Source organism: Hippopotamus amphibius, chromosome 4, assembly GCF_030028045.1.
Source record: "Hippopotamus amphibius kiboko isolate mHipAmp2 chromosome 4, mHipAmp2.hap2, whole genome shotgun sequence".
Taxonomy (NCBI): domain Eukaryota; kingdom Metazoa; phylum Chordata; class Mammalia; order Artiodactyla; family Hippopotamidae; genus Hippopotamus; species Hippopotamus amphibius.
This window is the reverse complement of record NC_080189.1, coordinates 22,772,717-22,793,526: the sequence shown is the minus strand read 5'-3', so window position 1 is coordinate 22,793,526 and position 20,810 is coordinate 22,772,717. Positions and strand designations below refer to the sequence as shown.

Sequence of the window (20,810 nt, the reverse complement as noted above, 5' to 3'; positions counted from 1 at the left end):
CAGCACCTCAATACATAAAGCAAATGCTAACAGTCATAAAAGGGGAAATCGACAGGAACACAATAATAGTGGGAGACTTGAACACACCACTTACATCAATGGACAGATCATCCAAACAGAAAATAAAGACACACAAGCTTTAAATGACACATTAGACCATCTCGACTTAATTGATATTTATAGGACATTCCATCCAAAAATGACAGAATACACTTTCTTCTCAAGTGCACATGGAACATTTTCCAGGACAGATCACATCTTGGGTCACAAATCAAACCTCAGCAAATTCAAGAAAATTGAAATCATATCAAGCATCTTCTCAGACCACAACACCATGAGACTAGATATCAATTACAGGAAAAAAACTGCAAAAAATACAAACACATGGAGGCTAAACAATTCACTATTAAACAACCAAGAAATCATTAAAGAAATCAAAGGGGAAATCAAAAAATATCTCAAAACAAACGACAATGAAAACACAACAATGCAAAACCTATGGGACGCAGCAAAAGTAGTTCTAAGAGGGAAGATTATAGCAATACACTCCTACCTTAAGAAACAAGAAAATTATCGAATAAACAACCTTACACCTAAAACAATCAGAAAAAGAAGAACAAAGAAACCCGAAAGTGAGCAGAAGGAAAGAAATCATAAAGATCAGAGCAGAAATAAATGAAAAAGAAAGGAAGGAAGCAATAGCAAAAATTAATAAAACTAAAAGCTGGTTCTTTGAGACGATTAACAAAATTGATAAACCATTAGCCAGACTCATCAAGAAAAAAAGGGAGGAGATGCAAATCAACAGAATTAGAAATGAAAAAGGAGAAGTAACAATGGACACCTCAGAAATACAAAATATCATGAGAGACTATTACAAGCAACTATATGCCAATAAATTGGATAACCTGGAAGAAATGGATACATTCTTAGAAAAATACGATCTTCCAAGACTGAACCAGGAAGAAATAGAAACTATGAACAGACCAATCACAAGTACGGAAATTGAGGCAGTGATTAAAAATCTCCCAACAAACAAAAGCCCAGGACCAGATGACTTCACAGGCAAATTCTATCAAACATTTCGAGAAGAGCTAACACCTAACCTTCTCAAACTCTTCCAAAATATTGCAGAAGGAGGAACACTCCCAAACTCATTCTATGAGGCCACCATCACCCTGATAACAAAACCAGGCAAAGATGTCACAAAAAAAGAAAATTACAGGTCAGTATCACTGATGAATACAGATGCAAAAACCCTCAACAAAATACTAACTAATAGAATCCAACAGCACATTAAAAAAATTATACACCATGATCAAGTGGGGTTTATCCCTGGGAGGCAAGGATTCTTCAATATATGCAAATCAATCAACGTGATACATCATATCAACAAATTGCAGGATAAAAACCATATGATCATCTCAAGAGATGCAGAAAAAGCTTTTGACAAAATTCAACACCCATTTATGACAAAGCTCTCCAGAAAATGGGCATAGAAGGAAATTACCTCAACATAAGAAAAGCCATATATGACAAACCAAAAGCCAACATCATTCTAAATGGGGAAAAACTGAAAGAATTCCCTCTTAGAACAGGAACAAGACAAGGGTGTCCACTCTCACCATAATTATTCAACATAGTTTTGGAAGTTTTAGCCACAGCAATCAGAGTAGAAAAAGTAATAAAAGGAATCCAAATTGGAAAAGAAGAAGTAAAATTGTCACTCTTTGCAGATGACATGATATTATACATAGAAAACCCTAAAGATGCTACCAGAAAACTGCTAGCACTAATTGATGAATTTAGTAAAGTAGCAGGATACAAATTTAATGCACAGAAATCTCTTGCATTCCTATACACTAACAATGGAAGACCAGAAACAGAAATTAAGGAAACTCTCCCATTCACCACTGCAACAAAAAGAATAAAATACCTAGGAATAAACCTGCCTAAGGAGGCAAAAGATCTGTATGCAGAAAACTATAAGACACTGATGAAAGAAATCAAAGACAACACAAATAGATGGAGGGACATACCATGCTCTTGGATTGGAAGAATCAACATAGTGAAAACGACTGTACTACCCAAAGCAATTTAAAGATTCAATGCAATTCCAATCAAATTATCAATGGCATTTTTCACAGAACTAGAGCAAGAAATCTTACGATTTGTATGGAAACGCAAAAGACCCCAAATGGCCAAAGCAATCTTGAGAAGGAAAAATGGAGTTGGTGGAATCAGGCTTCCTGACTTCAAACTATACTACAAGGCCAGAATGATCAAGACAGTATGGTACTGGGAGAGAAGAATCAAGATGGTGGAGTAGGAGGACATGCGCTCACTCCCTCTTGCAAGAGCACTGGAATTACAACTAACTGCTGAACAACCATCGACAGAAAGGCACTGGAACTCACCAAAAAAAAAACCACCCCACATCCAGAGACAAAGGAGAAGCTGCAATGAGACGGTAGGAGGGGCACAATTGCGTTACAATCAAATCCCATAAATGCTGGGTGGGTGACTCACAGGCTGGAGAACAGTTATACTGCAGAAGTCCTGAGGGTTCTGAGCCCCACATCAGTCTTCCTAACCTGACAGTCCATCAACAGGAGGAGGAATCCCCAGAGAATCAGACTCTGAAAGCCAGAGGGATTTGATTGCAGGACCTCCACAGGACTGGGGGAAATGGAGACTCCACTCTTGGAGGGCAGAGAAAAAAGTGTGCTCATCAGGACCCAGGGGGAAGGAGCAGTGACCCCATAGAAGACAGAACCAGACCTACCTGCTGGTGTTGGAGGGTTGCCTGCAGAGGTGGGGGGCAGATGTGGCTCACCGAGGAGACAGGGACACTGGCAGCAGGGGTTCTGAGAACTGCTCATTGGCGTAAGCCCTTCCAGAGTCCACCATTAGCTCCACCAAAGAGCCTGTGAGCTCCAGTGCTGGGTTGCCTCAGGCCAAACGACCACCAGGGTGGGAACACAGCCCCACCCATTGGCAGATAAGCGGATTAAAGTGTCACTGAGCTCCACCCACCAAATCAGAGTAAAGTTTTACTGAGCTCCACCCACCCAGCCCAACCCACCATCAGTCCCTCCCATTAGGAAGCACCCACGAGCCTCCTAGACAGCTTCCTCCACAAGAGGGCAGACAGCAGAATCAAGCAGTATCAACAGTATTTCATCTTGTGGAACTGAAAATAACAGCCACAGAAAGATAGAGAAAATGAAAAGGGAAAGACTTTGTACCAGATGAAGGGACAAGATAAAACCCCAGAAAAACAACTAAATGAAGAGAAGATAGGCACTCTTCCTGAAAAAGAATTCAGAATAATGATGGTGAAGATGATCCAGGACTTTGAAAAAAGATTGGATGCAAAGATTGAAAAGTTGCAAGAAAAGTTTACCAAAGACAGAAGAATCAAAGAACAAACAAACAGAGATATGCAACACAATAACTGAAATGAAAAATACACTAGAAGGAACCAATAGCAGATTAACTGAGGCAGATGGACGAATAAGTGACCTGGAAGACAGAATGGTGATAATCACTGATGCAGAAAGGAATAAAGAAAAAAGAATGAAAAAAACTGAAGACAGCCTAAGAGACCTCTGGGACAACGTTAAACGCACCAACATTCACATTATAGGGGTCCCAGAAGGAGAGGAGAGAGAGAAAGGACCTGAGAAAATACTGGGAGAGATTCTAGTTGAAAACTTCCCTAACATGGGAAAGGAAATAGCTACCCAAGTCCAGGAAGCACAGAGAGTCCCAGGCAGGATAAACCCAAGGAGAAACACACCAAGACATATAGTAGTCAATTTGACAAAAATTAAAGACAGAGAAAAGTTATTAAAAGCAACAAGGGAAAAACCACAAATAACATACAAGGGAACTCCCATAAGGGTAACAGCTGATTTCTCACTAGAAACTCTGCAAGCCAGAAGGGAGTGGCACAATATATTTAAAGTGATGACAGAGAAGAACCTACAACCAAGAATACTCTACCCAGCAAGGATCTCATTCAGATTCGACAGAGAAATCAAAAGCTTTACAGACAAGCAACAGCTAACAGAATTCAGCACCACCAAACCAACCCTACAACAAATGCTAAAGGAACTTCTTTAAGCAGGAAACAGAAGAGAAGGACCTACAGAAACAAAAACAAAACAATTAAGAAAATGGTAATAGGAACATACATATCGATAATCACCTTGAATGTAAATGGACTAAATGCACTAACCAAAAGACACAGACTGGCTGAATGGATACAAAAACAAGACCCATATATATGCTGTCTCGAAGAGACACACTTCAGACCTAGGGACACATACAGACGGAAAGTGAGGGGATGGCAAAAGATATTCCATGCAAATGGAAATCAAAAGAAAGCTGGAGTAGCGATACTCATATCAGATAAAATAGACTTTAAAATAAACAATGTTACAAGAGACAAGAAAGGACACTACATAAAGACTGAGGGATCAATCCAAGAAGAAGAGATAACAATTATAAATATATATGCACCCAATATAGGTGCACCTCAATACATAAGGCAAATGCTAACAACTAAGAAAGAGGAAATCGACAGTAACACAATCATAGTGGGGGACTTTAACAACCCACTTACACCAATGGACAGATCATGCAGACAGAACATTACTAAGGAAACACAAGCTTTAAATGACACAATAAATCAGCTGGATTTAACAGATATCTATAGGACATTACATCCAAAAACAGCAGATTACACATTCTTCTCAAGTGCACATGGAACATTCTCCAGGATTGATCACATTTTGGGTCATAAATCAAGCCTTGGTAAATTCAAGAAAACTGAAATTGTATCAAGCATCTTTTCTGACCACAACGCTATGAGATTAGAAAGCAATTACAGGAACAAAACTGTAAAAAACACAAACACATGGAGGGTAAACAATACGCTACTAAATAACCAAGAGATCAGTGAAGAAATCAAAGAGGAAATCAAAAAATACCTAGAGACAAATGACAATGAAAACACAATGATCCAAAATCTATGGGATGCAGCAAAGGCAGTTCTAAGAGGGAAGTTTATAGCAATACAATCCTACCTCAAGAAACAAGAAAAATCCCAAATAAACAATCTAACCTTACACCTAAAGAAACTAGAGAAAGAAGAGCAAACAAAGCCAAAAGTGAGTAGACGGAGAGAAATCATAAAGATCAGAGCAGAAATAAATGAAATAGAGACAAAGAAAACAATAGCAAAAATCAATAAAACTAAAAGCTGGTTCTTTGAGAAGATAAATAAAATCGATAAACCTCTAGCAAGACTCATCAAGAGAAAGAGGGAGAGGACTCAAATCAATAAAATTAGAAATGAAACAGACACTGCAGAAATAAAAAGCAGCATAAGAGATTACTACAAGCAACTATATGCCAATAAAATGGACAACCTGGATGAAATGGACAGATTCTTACAAAAGTATAACCTTCCAAGACTGAATCAGGAAGACAGAGAAAATATGAACAGACCAATCACAAGTAATGAAATTGAAACGGTGATTAAAAATCTCCCAACAAACAAAAGTCCAGGACCAGATGGATTCACAGGTGAATTTTATCAAACATTTAGAGACGAGCTAACTCCCATCCTTCTCAAACTCTTCCAAAATATTGCAGAGGAAGGAACACTCCCAAACTCATTTTATGAAGCCACCATCACCCTGATACCAAAACCAGACAAAGATACCACAAAAAAGGAAAACTACAGACCAATATCACTGATGAATTTAGATGCAAAAATCCTCAACAAAATACTAGCCAACAGAATCCAACAACACATTAAAACAATCATACACCATGATCAAGTGGGGTTTATCCCTGAATGCAAGGATTCTTCAATATACACAAATCAGTCAATGTGATACACCATATTAACAAACTGAAGGATAAAAACCACATGATCACCTCAATAGATGCAGAAAAAGCTTTTGACAAAATTCAACACCCATTTATGATAAAAACTCTCCAGAAGGTGGGCACAGAGGGAACCTACCTCAACATAATAAAGGCCATATATGACAAACCCACAGCAAACATCATTCTCAATGCTGAAAAACTGCAAGCATTCCCTCTAAGATCAGGAACAAGACAAGGATGTCCACTCTCGCCACTACTATTCAACATAGTTTTGGAAGTCCTTGCCACAGCAATCAGAGAAGAAAAAGACATAAAAGGAATCCAAATTGGAAAAGAAGAAGTAAAACTGTCACTGTTTGCAGATGACATGATACTATACATAGAAAATCCTAAAGATGCCACCAGAAAACTACTCGAGCTAATCAATGAATTTAGTAAAGTTGCAGGATACAAAATTAACACACAGAAATCTCTTGCATTTCTATACACCAACAACGAAAGATCAGAAAGAGAAATTAAGGAAACAATCCCATTCACCATTGCAACAAAAAGAATCAAATACCTAGGAATAAACCTAACCAAGGAGGTAAAAGACTTGTACTCAGAAAAGTATAAAGACACTAATGAAAGAAATCAAAGAAGACACAAGCAGAAGGAGGGACATACCATTTTCCTGGATTGGAAGAATCAACATTGTGAAAATGACTATATTACCTAAAGCAATTTGCAGATTCAATGCAATCCTGATCAAATTACCAATGGCATTTTTCACAGAACTAGAACAAGAAATTTTATGATTTGTATGGAAACGCAAAAGACCCCAAATAGCCAAAGCAATCTTGAGAAGGAAAGATGGAGTTGGTGGAATCAAGCTTCCTGACTTCAGGCTATACTACAAGGCTACAGTGATCAAGACAGTATGGTACTGGCACAAAAACAGAAATATAGTTCAGTGGAACAGGAGAGAAAGCCCAGAGATAAACTATGATCAACTAATCTATGACAAAGGAGGCAAGGATATACAATGGAGAAAAGGCAGCCTCTTCAATAAGTGGTGATGGGAAAACTGGACAGCTACATGTGAAAAAAATGAAATTAGAACACTTCCTAACACCATACACAAAAATCAACTCAAAATGGATTAAAGACCTAAATGTAAGGCCAGACACTATAAAATTCCTAGAGGAAAACATTCCTAGAAGAACACTCTTCGACGTAAATAACAGCAAGATTTTTTTTTTGATCCACCCCCTAGAATAATGGAAATAAAAACAAAAATAAATAAGTGGGACCTAATGAAACGTCAAAGCTTCTGCACAGCAAAGGAAACTTTATAGCAAGACGAAAAGACAATGCTCAGGATGGGAGAAAATATTTGCAAATGAATCAACTGACAAAGGATTAATCTCCAAAATATATCAACAGTTCATCCAGCTCAATATCAAAAAAATAACCCAATCAAAAAATCGACAGAAGACCTAAATAGGCATTTCTCCAAAGAAGACATACGGATGGCCAAGAGGTACATGAAAAGCTGCTCAACATCACTAATTATTAGAGAAATGCAAATCAAAACTACAATGAGGTATCACCTCACACCAGTTAGAATGGGCATCATCAGAAATTCTACAAACAGTAAATGCTGGAGAGGGTGTGGAGAAAAAGGAACGCTTTTGCATTGCTGGTGGGAATGTAAAGTGATACAGCCACTATGGAAAACAGTATGGAGGTTCCTTGCAAAACTAAAAATAGAACTACCATATGACCCAGCAATCCCACTACTGGGCATATACCCAGAGAACACCATCATTCAAAAAGACACATGCACTCCAATGTTCACTGAAGCACTATTTACAATAGCCAGGACATGGAAGCAACCTAAATGTCCATCAACAGATGAATGGATAAAGAAGATGTGGTACCTACATGCAATGGAATATTACTCAGCTGTAAAAAGCAATGAAACTGGGACATTTTTAGAGATATGGATGGACCTAGAGACTGTCGTACAGAGTGAAGTGAGTCAGAAAGAGAAAAACAAATATTGTATATTAACACATATGTGGACTATAGAACAATGGTACAAATCAACCAGTTTGCAAGGCAGAAATAGAGACACAGATGTAGAGAACAAACATATGGACACCAAGTGGGGAAAGTGGGGAGGGTTGGGGGGAGAACGAATTGGGAGATCGGGATACCAAATTGTACACTCTAAATATATGCAGTTTATTGTAAAAAATAAAAAAATAAAAAAATAAAAAGTTAAAAAAAAAAAAAAGACAGTATGGTACTGGCACAAAAATAGAAAGGAAGATCAATGGAATAGAATAGAGAACTCAGAAGTAAGCCCAAACACATTGGGCACCTTATCTTTGACAAAGGAGGCAAGAATATACAATGGAAAAAAGACAGCCTCTTCAATAAGTGGTGCTGGGAACATTGGACAGCTACAGGTGAAAGAATGAAATTAGAACACTTCCTAACACCATACACAAAAATAAACTCCAAATGGATTAAAGACCTACATGTAAGGCCAGACACTATAAAACTCCTAGAGGAAAACATAGGCAGAACACTCTATGACATACATCAAAGCAAGATCTTTTTTGACCCACCTCGTAGAATCATGGAAATAAAATCAAGAATAAACAAATGGGACCTCATGAAACTTAAAAGCTTTTGCACAGCGAAAGAAATCATAAACAAGACAAGAAGGCAACCCTCAGAATGGGAAAAAATAGTTGCCAGCGAAACAACGGACAAAGGATTAACTTCCAAAATATACAAACAGCTCATGCAGCTTAATACCAAAAAAGCAAATAACCCAATCCACAAATGGGCGGAAGACCTAAATAGACATTTCTCCAAAGAAGACATACAGATGGCCAACAAACACATGAAACGATGCTCAACATCACTACTCATTAGAGAAATGCAAGTCAAAGCCACAATGAGGTATCACCTCACACAGGTCAGAATGGCCATCATCACAAAATCTGGAAACAACAAATGTTGGAGATGGTGTGGAGAAAAGGGAACTCTCCTGCACTGTTGGTGGGACTGTAAGTTGGTACAGCCACTATGGAAAACAGTTTGGAGGTTCCTTAAAAAACTACAAATAGAACTACCATATGATCCAGTAATCCCACTCCTGGGCACATACCCAGAGAAAACCAGAATCCAAAAAGAAACATGTACCATAATGTTTATTGCAGCACTATTTACAACAGCCAGGACATGGAAGCGACCTAAATGCCCATCAACAAATGAATGGATAAAGAAGATGTGGCATATATATACAATGGAATATTACTCAGCTCTAAAAAGGAATGAGATGGAGCTATATGTAATGAGGTGGATAGACCTAGAGTCTGTCATACAGAGTGAAGTAAGTCAGAAAGAGAAAGACAAATATTGTATGCTAACTCATATATACGGAATCTAAAAATGGTACTGATGAACTCAGTGACAAGACAAGAACAAGGATGCAGATGCAGAGAATGGACTGGAGATCTCGAGGTTTGGGTGGGCGGGGGGTGAAGGGGAAGCTGAGACGAAGTGAGAGAGTAGCATAGACATGTATATACTACCAACTGTAAAACAGATAGCCAGTGGGAAGTTGCAGTATAACAAAGGGGGTTCAGCTCGATGATGGATGATGCCTTGGAGGACTGGGATGCGGAGGGTGGGGGGGAGTCGAGGGAGGGAGGGAATACGGGGATATGTGTATAAATACAGATGATTGACCTTGGTGTACCTCAAAAACTGGTACAAGAGTGTAAAGCAATTATATTCCCATAAAAAAAAATTCATCTTATGGAACCAGCATTACCCAAACACAAGACCCAAGAAAAAACATAAGAAAAAACTATAGATAAATATATATTTTATGACCAAAGACTCAAGATGTATAACAAATTTTGATCCATAACAGGACACAAAGATTTTATATTTTCCAGAAAAATAAATAAATGCATCTCACCATATTAATATACTAAAAAGAAAAACCATGATAATTCAACGGATATAGAAAAGACATTTGACAAAATTCAATACCCATTTATGAAAAAAAAAAAAATCTCCCAGCAAACCAGGAAAAGAAAGGAACTTCCTCACCTATGAAAAACTTAGAGCTAGCATCACATTTAATGGTGAAAGATTAAATACCTTCCCTCTAAGATCAGGAACAAAGCAAGGATGTCCTCTACCATCATTTCTATTCACACTGTATAACAGTGCAAGAAGACAATAAGACAAGGTAAACAAAAAGCATAGAGACAGAAAAAAGTGAATCCTAAGGAATCTCTCAAAATACTCCTAGAAGTAAAAAACAAATTTAACAAGATCACAGGGAACAGGTCAACATACAAAAATCAATTTAATTTCTATAGACTACCTTCAAACAACAGAAATGCAATAGTATAAAAAATATTAATGGGACTTCCCTGGTGGTCCAGAGGTAAAGAATCTGCCTTCCAATGCAGGGGGACACGGGTTTGATTCCTGGTCAGGGAACTAAGATCCCATATGCCATGGGGCAACTAAGCCTGCGTGCCACAACCTCTGGGCTCATGAGCTTCAACTAGAGAGCCTGCATGCCACAAACTACAGAGCCCACGCACCCTGGAGCCTGTGAGCCAAAACTAGAGAAGAGAAAATCCACACACCACAACTAGAGAGAAGCCCACATGACACAACAAAGATCCCACATGCCTCAATGAAGATCCCAGGTGCCACAACTAAGATCCGACACAGCCAATAAATAAATAAACAAAAGTAAATATTTTAAAAAAATTAACTGCTTCAGGGATAAATTTCACAAAATACGTATAAGACTTGTATGCTGAAAGCTACAATACTGCTGACAGAAATTAGACCTGAATAAAGGGAAATATATACCATTGTCTGTGGAGTAGAAAGCAATAACATTATAATGTCAATTCTCCTCAAATTGATCTTTTTTTAAAATTTTATTGAAGTATAGTTGAACAAATTGATCTTTAGAGTCAATGCAATCACCATCAACATTCCAGCAGGCCCTTTTTAATAGAAATGGACAAGCTGATTCTAAAATGCCTACAGGAACACAAAGAAGTTAGAAGAGCCAGAACAAATTTGAAAAAGAAAAAAATAATAATAAAATAGGAAAACATGCACTACCTGACTTAAAACTTATTATAAAGGTACAGTAATCAAGACAGTGTGATACTGGAATAAGAATAGATATATATATCAATGAAAAAAAATAAAATGTGCCAATATGCCAATGTAACACAATCATCATTTCTTCCTCCTCCCTCCATATTGATATGCAATTATTCCAGTAGAATTTGATGAGAAATAAAAGGAGGAGGAATAGGACGGAGAGGTAGAAGAGGAAGGAGATGAAAAGAAATTCAACCCTCACTTTATATCATGTATAAAAATTAACTCAAAATGATCATAAAGCAATTTTAAGACACAAAAACTACAAAATGCCTAGGAAAAAAGCTGAGGAGAAAACCTCTGTAGCCTTGGGTTAGGCAAAGATTTCTATAACACACATCAAAAGCACAATCAATAATAGGAAAAAAAGCCTGATAAACTGGACTTCATCAAAATTAAAAACTTCTGCTCTTTTAAAGACTAAGAAAATGAAAAAAGACATAGGCTGGGAGAAAATATTTGGGAAATATCTGATAAAGGACTTGTACCCAGAAAACATTAAGACCTTCAAAACTCAATAATAAGGAAACGTACAACCAAGTTATTAAAAAATGGGCAAGAGATATGAACAGATCCTTCATCATGGAAGATATTTAGAAGGCAACAAAAGCACATAAAAAGCTGTTTGAGATAATCAGTCACTAGGAAAATGCAAATTAAAACTACAAAGAGAGGGGCTTCCCTGGTGGCGCAGTGGTTAAGAATCCACCTGCCAATGCAGGGGACACAGGTTCAAGCCCTGGTCCAGGAAGATCCCACATGCCGTGGAGCAACTAAGCTCTGTGTGCCACAACTACTGAGCCTACACTCTAAAGCCCGAGCCACAACTACTGAGCCCACATGCCACAACTACTGAAGCCCGAGCGCCTAGAACCTGTGCTCCACAACAAAAGAAGCCACTGCAATGAGAAGCCCACACACTGCAATGAGGAGTAGCCCCCGCTCTCCACAGCTACAGAAAGCCCGTGTGCAGCAACAAAGACCCAACACAGCTAATAAATAAATAACTTAAAAAAAAAAAAAACTACAAAGAGATACCACTACATTCCTATTAGAATGACTAAAATTAAAAAACAAAAAAATATAATACCAAGTACTGGCCAGAATGCGGAGCTACTAGAAGTTTCATACAGTGATGGTAGGAATGGTACAGTCACTTTGGAAAATGCGTTGGCAGTTTCTTACGAAGTTAAATATATATATACCTATCATATGTCCCAGTAATTGCACTCCTAGATATTTACCCAAGAGAAATAAAAGCTTATGTTTAAAAACTTATACATGAATGTTTACAGCAACGTTATTCATAACCACCAAAAACTGGTAACAAACCAAATATTCTTCAGCTAACGAACAAATAAACAAACAGGTACATCCATACAACAAATTACTACAATGAAATAAAAATGAGTAAACTGACACTAAAAATAACATGGACAAATCTCAAATGAATTATGCTAAGTGCCTAAAAAGAAGATTCAAAAGGCTTTCTACAGTATGATATCATTCTTATGACTTTCTGGAAGGGCAAAACTATAAGGAAAGAAAAGAGATTACTGGTTTCCTGGGCCTGAGGATGTGAGGAATAGATCATATAATAGGGAAATTTTTGGAATGATGGAAATGTTCTAAATCTTGACTGCAGTGGTGATAATAATACTGCATGCACTTGTCAAAACTCATAAAACTATACCCTAAAAAGGGTGAATTTTACCACTTGTAAATTATACTTAAAAAGAAAAAAAGAATGCAGTGGTGAGTAAATGAAAAGGCAAGCCATAGACTGGGATCTGGGAGGGAGGAAATATTTACAAAACACCTATCTGATGAAGGTCTTGTATTCAGAAAATAAAAAGAGCACCTACAACTCAATAAGCAGAAGGTAACCTGATTTAAAAAAAAAGAAATAAGGTGAAAGATTTGAACAGACACTTCACCAAAGAAGATAAACGGATGGCAAATAGGCATATATTTGCTTAATACACTCATCATTCAGTAAACGCAAACCCAATAATGCCAATTCTAGACATTAACCAAAGAAAATGAAAACATAGGTCCACACAAAGACCTGTACTTGAATATTTTTAGTAGCTTTGTTTATAATATCTATAAACTGAAAACAACCCAAATATCCATTAACAACCCAAATATCCATTCATTTGTAATAGCAAAAAGTAGAAGCAACTAATAGATCTACCAATGGGAGAATGGATAAATAAATTAAGAATACTATACATTCGCACACTGGGATTCCACACAGCAGCAAAATGTAATAAAGTAAAAGTACTTGTAGCAAGTGGGCAGATCTCAAAAAATATATTAATTTTTTAAATTGCAAAATAATATGAAGATGACATCATTCATATTATATTTTAAAACACAAAAACACTTAGATTATGGACACAAACAGATATAATATATTTAAACATAGTTAGGAGGATACCAATCTCAAAATAATAATTACCTTCCGGTAAAGGAAGGCTGGGAAAGGAAGGAGCTCCACATGCTGCTGGCAAAATCCCCCCTCATCTTCCCTGTAAATAATCATATTCTCAATTCCATATTCTGCCTAAGGGACCAACAAAATGAATCACATCATGCTTTGCACGGTTACTAAACCTCAGTCACTATAAAAAAAAGCTAAATATACCAGTCATTACTCATCACCTGGACCCTGGGTGAGCACCGAATCTGACTCCATCTTCTTTCCCTCCACAAATCCCAAACCCCTTCAACCAGGTTCTCGGGCACTTTCAACAGCAAAATCCCTTATATCTTCTCGAAACAGTCCCATCTTTTCTCTAACTGAAACCTGACTCTCCCCTTCAGCCCAATCAAATGGTGGCCTTCAGCCCAATCAAATGGTAGCCATTTCCCCCTTGTGCCAACAGACTGATAGTAGGGAAGCTGTTCAAGTTGATCCTCATTGCCTCTGCAAAATCACTGCACTGCCTTCTTTCACTGTAACTTTCTTCCCTAAAAAAATCTCTGGCTTTAAAGCTTATGCCATTAGACTGCATCACCTGCCACCACTCCTGGTTGCACATATAGACCCTAGGTTACTTTTCTTATTAAAAAAAAAAAATAGTAGTTTGTTTACTATCACTATTTCCAATAAAATCCCAGTAATAATTGTTGATGATTCTAATCTCTATACAGTCAGAATTTCTAAAATTCTGAATACTCTGTGGAATTGACCTCTTCTTCTCCAACGATCCTGTCCTCCTTCCTATTGCAATTATCTGCTTCCCTTGTCACAGCCTATATCATTAACAGTACTCCTCTCAGAGGACTGGGAGGGGGAGGATGGGGGGGACTTGAGGGAGGGTGGGGGGGGAGTCGAGGGAGGGAGGGAATACGGGGATATGTGTATAAAAACAGATGATTGAACTTGGTGTACCCCCCCAAAATAATAAATAAATTAAAATAAATTTTAAAAAACCCCAAAAAACAGTACTCCTCTCATATTTCATTTCCAAGCATTCAGTCTCCAACCACCACTCCTGATTCAACTCTTTTGCTCCATCGTGACCGACAAGCCATTGATTCCATCAGCTCTTTACCATCCCAATCAGTCCCTGTTCTTACTTGCCTTCTAACCAAACACAGACTCCAAAGTCAGTATTTCAATCACTCAATTTCCATGTTCCTCCCTCTGTTTACTAACATGGCAAAACCCCAATCCTGATTAAATCCCACATCTACTGTTCTATCCCTTAACCTGAAGCCTGTAGCTGGAGAAAAACATTCACCATGCTACCTGGGAATACTTTAAATTCAAGACCACTAACCTGAAGAGGCCATCTGTCCTGTCCAAGAATCCTACATTTCCTCAATCTATTTCCTAGAAAACTATTTCATGTCTTCTCTTAATACAGTCTCGGTGCTAGAGGCTCTGAGTCTGTCCTCACTCTGTTTCTTCCCTGCTCTGCAACCTCTTCCCTGCTCTATGTCCAGCTCTTCTTCCCAACTGCCAGCCCCGTGAACAACAACAACCTCTGGCTTACCACAAGACACCTGGAGCAGCCTTCCACAACTTTTATGATAGTCCCCCTCTGTGACCCTACTCCAGCAGCTTGAAATGCCCCATTTCTCATTTAATTCCTCTAATAAATAATTCAATAATAAGGATAGAAATTTTACTTCCCTGACTGAGCTCCAAATTTTGGTACAGGAAGTGATTAAAGGGAAATAGGACCCTAAGGATAGGAGTCTGAAATTGCTTCTCTGATTTGATAAAAGGCATTAATGATCCTGTCTCCAATGGTAAAGGAGACACTAGTTGTTCATGGCATTCAGTGACGAAATACTTAAATCATCACCTGCAGACAAGTATAATCAATGACTACAGAAGACAAAAGTTTGGGTAATCAACTAGTTGCTACCATAGAACATTTTTGTAAAAATGTGTTGTATAATGGGCTAGTTCCTTCTCAGTACACTGGCAAACTTGGTAAAAGAAAACGCTAAGCTCCGAGTTTTAAATTCACAGTTTAAGGCCTATGTCAAGGACTAGAAAATGTCCATAATACCTTAACAGAAAGCCTCATGTCATGTGGACACAGGACTCAGATTTCTGAAAAGTATATCCTGCAGGTGACTGAATTACAATGCAAATTCAATTCACCCCCTTGTGGGCCATTTTATATTAAGGTTAGGATCTTGATTGGGAAGAAGTGGGGCCCTGAAAATTGGAATGGGGACATATTGGCAGATCCTGATGAAGCGGAGTACCCTGAATCTCTAAATTCCTCCAAGCCTCCTTGGCAAGTAGAAGCAATCCTTCATACCCTGTCTGAGGAAATTAGGCTCCATTTGTCTGAAGAATGTGCAACGACTTTCCCTGAGATAGCTGGCTTACGTGGGACACTGATGTTCCTGAGGACCTAATTCCCAAACTGCTCGCTATCTAGACACATGACCAGACTCAAATCCCATAAAGTCCTTGGTGTCAGGCACAAAATGTGGCCTATGGTGATATGCAATATATACCAAAAGAACTGCACAATTTGGTCAATTTATGTTAACAGAAAGCTGGGAAATACAGATCCCACAATCCCCTTCTCTGATGGTTCTGAGTCAGAGCTGGACAAAAAGGAAATACATGCCACATTTGGAAGACAGAAGTGAAGCACAGCCATTATGCTCGAAAGTCAGGGTGGTTGAAGGTAATGAGAGACAGATGCGGGCATGCAGGCAGTTTTAGTTTGTCCTCACTCTTCTTTTTCCCTACTCCACGTCCTCTTTCCCACTTTGCATCCAGCTATTCTTCTCAACTGCCAACAGCAACCCCAGGCCCACCAGAAACTTGACTAAGAACATAGAGATGTGACAGCTATGTCCTCTGACTTCTATACCAGTCCACCTTCACAGTGTCACACCAGAAGCTTGATGTTAGCAGTTTTTATGACTGCATGGTAGATCTGTGAGTGAGCAGCTTTAAATTATATATTCTCATTCTTTCATTTTTATATGTCCTTTAATGAGCATTTATAAGTTTTACGAAGAGAAACAATTTTTTTAAAGTAATTTTAAACATTCCAAGCAACTTTCCCTAATTTGGAGCTAAGTTCCCCCAAAGAAAACAAATAAAAGGAGCTTTTTCAGCCTAAAAGAATTTAAAAAAGAAAAAGACTTACATCATTAGATTGAAACAATCGAGTCATAGCAAAGAAGGCTTCTGTGGCTTCTGTAGTTCCCAAGTGTTCACCCTAAGTAATTTAAATTAAGTTTAAGTTAAAACAATTTCTTAAACTCAGAAAAAATTTAAGGATTTTCCATTTATTTCTGCAAAGATCTTTTAGAACTCAGGAAAAAAAATCTCTATAAACATTGTGCCTCTTTGCTATTTTTCTGGCTTTTAATTTATAAACCCACATAGCCATTTATCCATTCCTTATTTAAAACAATTCATTATCACACACCATGCTATAAAAGTTCTAGAACAGTGGTATCTAACTTTTTAGCAGGAACTATTTTACATTCCTTGAAGAACTGTAATTTACAAGGAGGTAAAAAATGATAGTAAGTTGAGTTCCTAATCAGAACAGATGTTATTGTTACACTGCCTAAGAGCAAAGATCATGCCTTCTACATTTCTATAATCCAATGCCCAGTGCAAAGCCTGACATATCATAGAAGCATAATAAATATTAAACTGTAAAGAACTATCTATTAGGAATCCCAGAAAACGGTAAAAAGGGACCAACCAAAAGGGAAGGAATCAGATTAGCTATATAAGACTGCTGATACATCTCAATATATTGGCACAAGCCCCTAAAAACACGCTTTGTATCAGAACTGTAATGTGCTTAATAAATCATCTGAGGATCTTCCCAAAATGCAAATTCTGATTCAGTGGCTCTGGTGTGAAGCCTTAAAATTTTTCATTTCTAATTAGCTCCCAGTGATGCAAATGCTGCTGATCTGAGAACCACATATTTTTGAGTAGCTATAAATTTATAAAGTTTTTTAACTTTATAAAGCAGGTATTATCATAATCCTCATTCACAGAAAAAAACATTAAGGCACAAAATAGTTAAGCACAGACTCATACTGCTAGTGGCGGAGTAGGGAAAACAAATACAGGCATACCTTGCAGATACTGTGGGTTCGGTTCTAGACCACGGCAATAAAGTGAGTATTGCAATAAAGCACGTCACAGGAATTTTTTGGTTTCCCAGTACGTATAAAAGTTATGTTTACACTATACTGTAGTCTATTTTGTGCAATAGCGTTATGTCTAAAAAAACAACGTACATACCTTAATTTAAAAAAACTTTATTGCTAAAAAATGCTAACCATCATCTAACAATGCAGGGTCACCACAAATCTTCAATTTGTAAAAAAATACAATAAAGTGAAGTGCAATAAAACGAGGTATGCCTGTATAAAATTTGAATATTAAAATCAAAGCTTTAAAATGCAAATATAATATACTCCCCCCGAAAGGATAAAATATCTGTCTGGCATTTGTCTAAGATTTTGTGATAAATTTTTATTTTCTGAATAAATTCAAATCAGTGTTGAGATTCTACTATGTGCTTAGCTGATTTGGTAGCTCATGAATAAAAAAGAAGTATATGTCATATTCCTTGTTCTCAAGAAATTGTACACATTATTATGTTAAACACTGTAAATTTTTAAATTAAGTGAATTTTTAAAAAGTAAATAATTACACTTTCCAGAAAGTACTTCACTGCATGTTATGTATTCCTATTCCAGGACACAAATCTGAGGAAAATCAAAATAATTTACCTGGTTCAATAAGTAAAGAATCTTTGTAAGAATATGCAAACATCTTCTTGGATTTATAGGTGTTTCGTTGAATATACGAGCCTGTGGAAACAAAAATCACTGCTATATATATTTTCTATCTTTTCTATTCCAGATTACAGGAAACCAACTTAAATAAAATAAAGACTATTCTACATTTTAATCACAGTATCCAAATAATGTTGCTTATGGTTTTCAATTTATTATGGTATATAATAAATTATTACATGTGCCCTAGGTTTTCCATTTTATACTCACTCCCTTAGCTCTGCTGCTTCAACTTGTGGGCTTTATCTATTAAGTAAGAATCACATATTTATCTACGTTATTTCAATACAATCAGCTTAGTATCTATAACTTCCTTCAATAATCTTGCACTAAACACCTCTTTTGGTGTTTTATTTAAAATTCTCAACATGTAGGGGACTTCCCTGGTGGTCCAGTGGTTAAGAATCCACCTTCCAATTCAGGGGATGCAGGTTTAGTCTCTGGTCGGGGAACCAAGATCCCACATGCCACAACTAGAGAAGCCTGCATGCCACAATGAAGGATCCCACATGCCACAACTAAGACCCAATGCAGCCAAATAAATACATATTTTTATAAATAAATAAATACAATTCTCAGCATGTGACAGAGCCTACATATTTTTGCATTTCTATAAGCTATAGACTCTCCTGGGACAAGTAACTCCCCTTCTTTTTCCCTCAAGTATATATTCTCTGAACTCAGTTACAATCCTCAATTCTTATTTTGGATCACAGCATTCCAGGGGCTCTCTGTCCCTCATTCTAAAATGGAACAGAAAAGAAAAAACACACTATACTTCCAAGCCATACCTCCTGTAAGACAGCACTCTTCTCCAGATGCCGAAAAGGATTGGAGCCACTACCTATATTACAAAAAAACAAAAATGTCTTTTAATAGCTGTCCTCCACAAACTTATTTGCTTCCTACAGAAGGGTAATGACTGCTTGGGAAATCTCACTTAAGTGAGGTGACCATAATGATAATCATTAGCAACATGCACACAAATTGATTAAAACCATTTTGATTCTGACACTAGCTCTGCCTGTTATCCTGTAAGATCCTAAACTTCTCTCTTTTGCAGAAACCCTGCCTGAAAGGAGTGTATTCTTTCCCTGACTTCTTTTTATATGAACGTTACAAAGATCTGTCATGTCCATACAACTAAGATTAATGAGACTGTGGTAGGGCACTTTGGATTTCCCTAAAGGAAAGCACTATTTTATGTGTTTCTAACATTTACTGTGAGGCAGAAAAGTTTATCAGCGAATTAGATACACTTCAAGCCGTAATGGGCCATAGAGGTTTACTAACCCAACCCTGGACCACACTTTGTGAGAGCAGCTATCAACCACTGAGGTTTGGGGGGGGGGGGGGGTTGTTTTGTTTGTTTTTTTGAGGTGACTTGGCATCTTCCTCATTTACTCTGGACCAAAGACGGGTATCAAGAGGCAACTCACTTTTGGATGCTTGAATATTAAATGAGCTAGTTACCACGGAGCAGCCTTGCCCCCAGGGAAGCGGACAGAACAGAGGTCCCCAGGGCGACTGTGAGGTACAGGCACCACAAAGTTCACAGACACACACAGCCCCGTCGATCCCAGACCCACTCTGGGCCTTGCACTACCAGCAGCCCCCTCCCCATCCCTCCCCACCCTACCCCCGCCTCCTGCAAGCGCACACTCACTCCCTCCGCCACCGGCCATGGGCCCGCCTCTTTGGTGGGCTGCCCACCCCCCGCGACCTGGCGGAGGCGGCTCGGAGTTGCTGCGCCGGAGGAGGGGGCTGGGGGCGGGGCCGCCGAGCAGCTCCAGGCGGCGCGCGGGCGCCCGGGCGGGAGCGCGCGACCTGCGGGGAGGCTCCGGCGCCCGGGGGAGGGGCTAGGGGCAGGCCCCCGGCTGGAGCGCCGCGGGTCGGAGGAGGGGCTGGCTCCAACTCCGGCCCCCTGGCACACCGGCGCCCACGCCCCCAGGCCCGCAGTCCCCGAGGGCAGGTGGCGGCGGGCAGGGGAAGGGACCCCCGCGGCTGACGGTGGGCGTCAGACGCCCCGCGCGTACCAGACTCCTCGTCCTTCTTGTCGAATTTTTTAATCATCTTGGACGACTTCCCAGCGCCCAGACCCGCCGCAACCGTCCCAGACGCCGCAGCCGGCAAGAGGAAGAAGCTGCAGGAAGGCCGGCCCCGCGCTCTGGCGCCGGTTGGGCCGCGGTCCCGTCACTCGGAGAGAAGGCCCGCCCTCCCCGGCCGTCGCAGGCCGCCCTCGCCCCCAGCGGACGCGGCCACGCCCTCCCCTCCTCCCCAAGCCGGGCAGAGGCGGGGCCAGGGGTGGGCTCCCCGGGGCCGCTTCCCCCCCTTTACGGCTGCAGGTTGCAACCCCTGGGCTCGCCACGGCCCAC

At 39.1% G+C, this 20,810-nt stretch overlaps 1 protein-coding gene across 1 annotated transcript in view; it reads right to left on the bottom strand.

Annotated features, from left to right (window-relative positions):
- COPG2 (COPI coat complex subunit gamma 2) overlaps positions 1-20,585 on the bottom strand; it is a 119,770-nt gene extending 99,185 nt beyond the window's left edge. The window contains exons 1-4 of the mRNA XM_057732563.1: positions 20,472-20,585; positions 19,227-19,279; positions 18,370-18,450; positions 16,752-16,823 (exon numbers count right to left, since the gene is read on the bottom strand). Coding sequence (XP_057588546.1) covers positions 16,752-16,823; positions 18,370-18,450; positions 19,227-19,279; positions 20,472-20,508 — 243 coding nt within the window. The 5' untranslated portion in view covers positions 20,509-20,585. The remainder of the gene's footprint in view (positions 1-16,751; positions 16,824-18,369; positions 18,451-19,226; positions 19,280-20,471) is intronic.
- Positions 20,586-20,810: the final 225 nt, after the last annotated feature.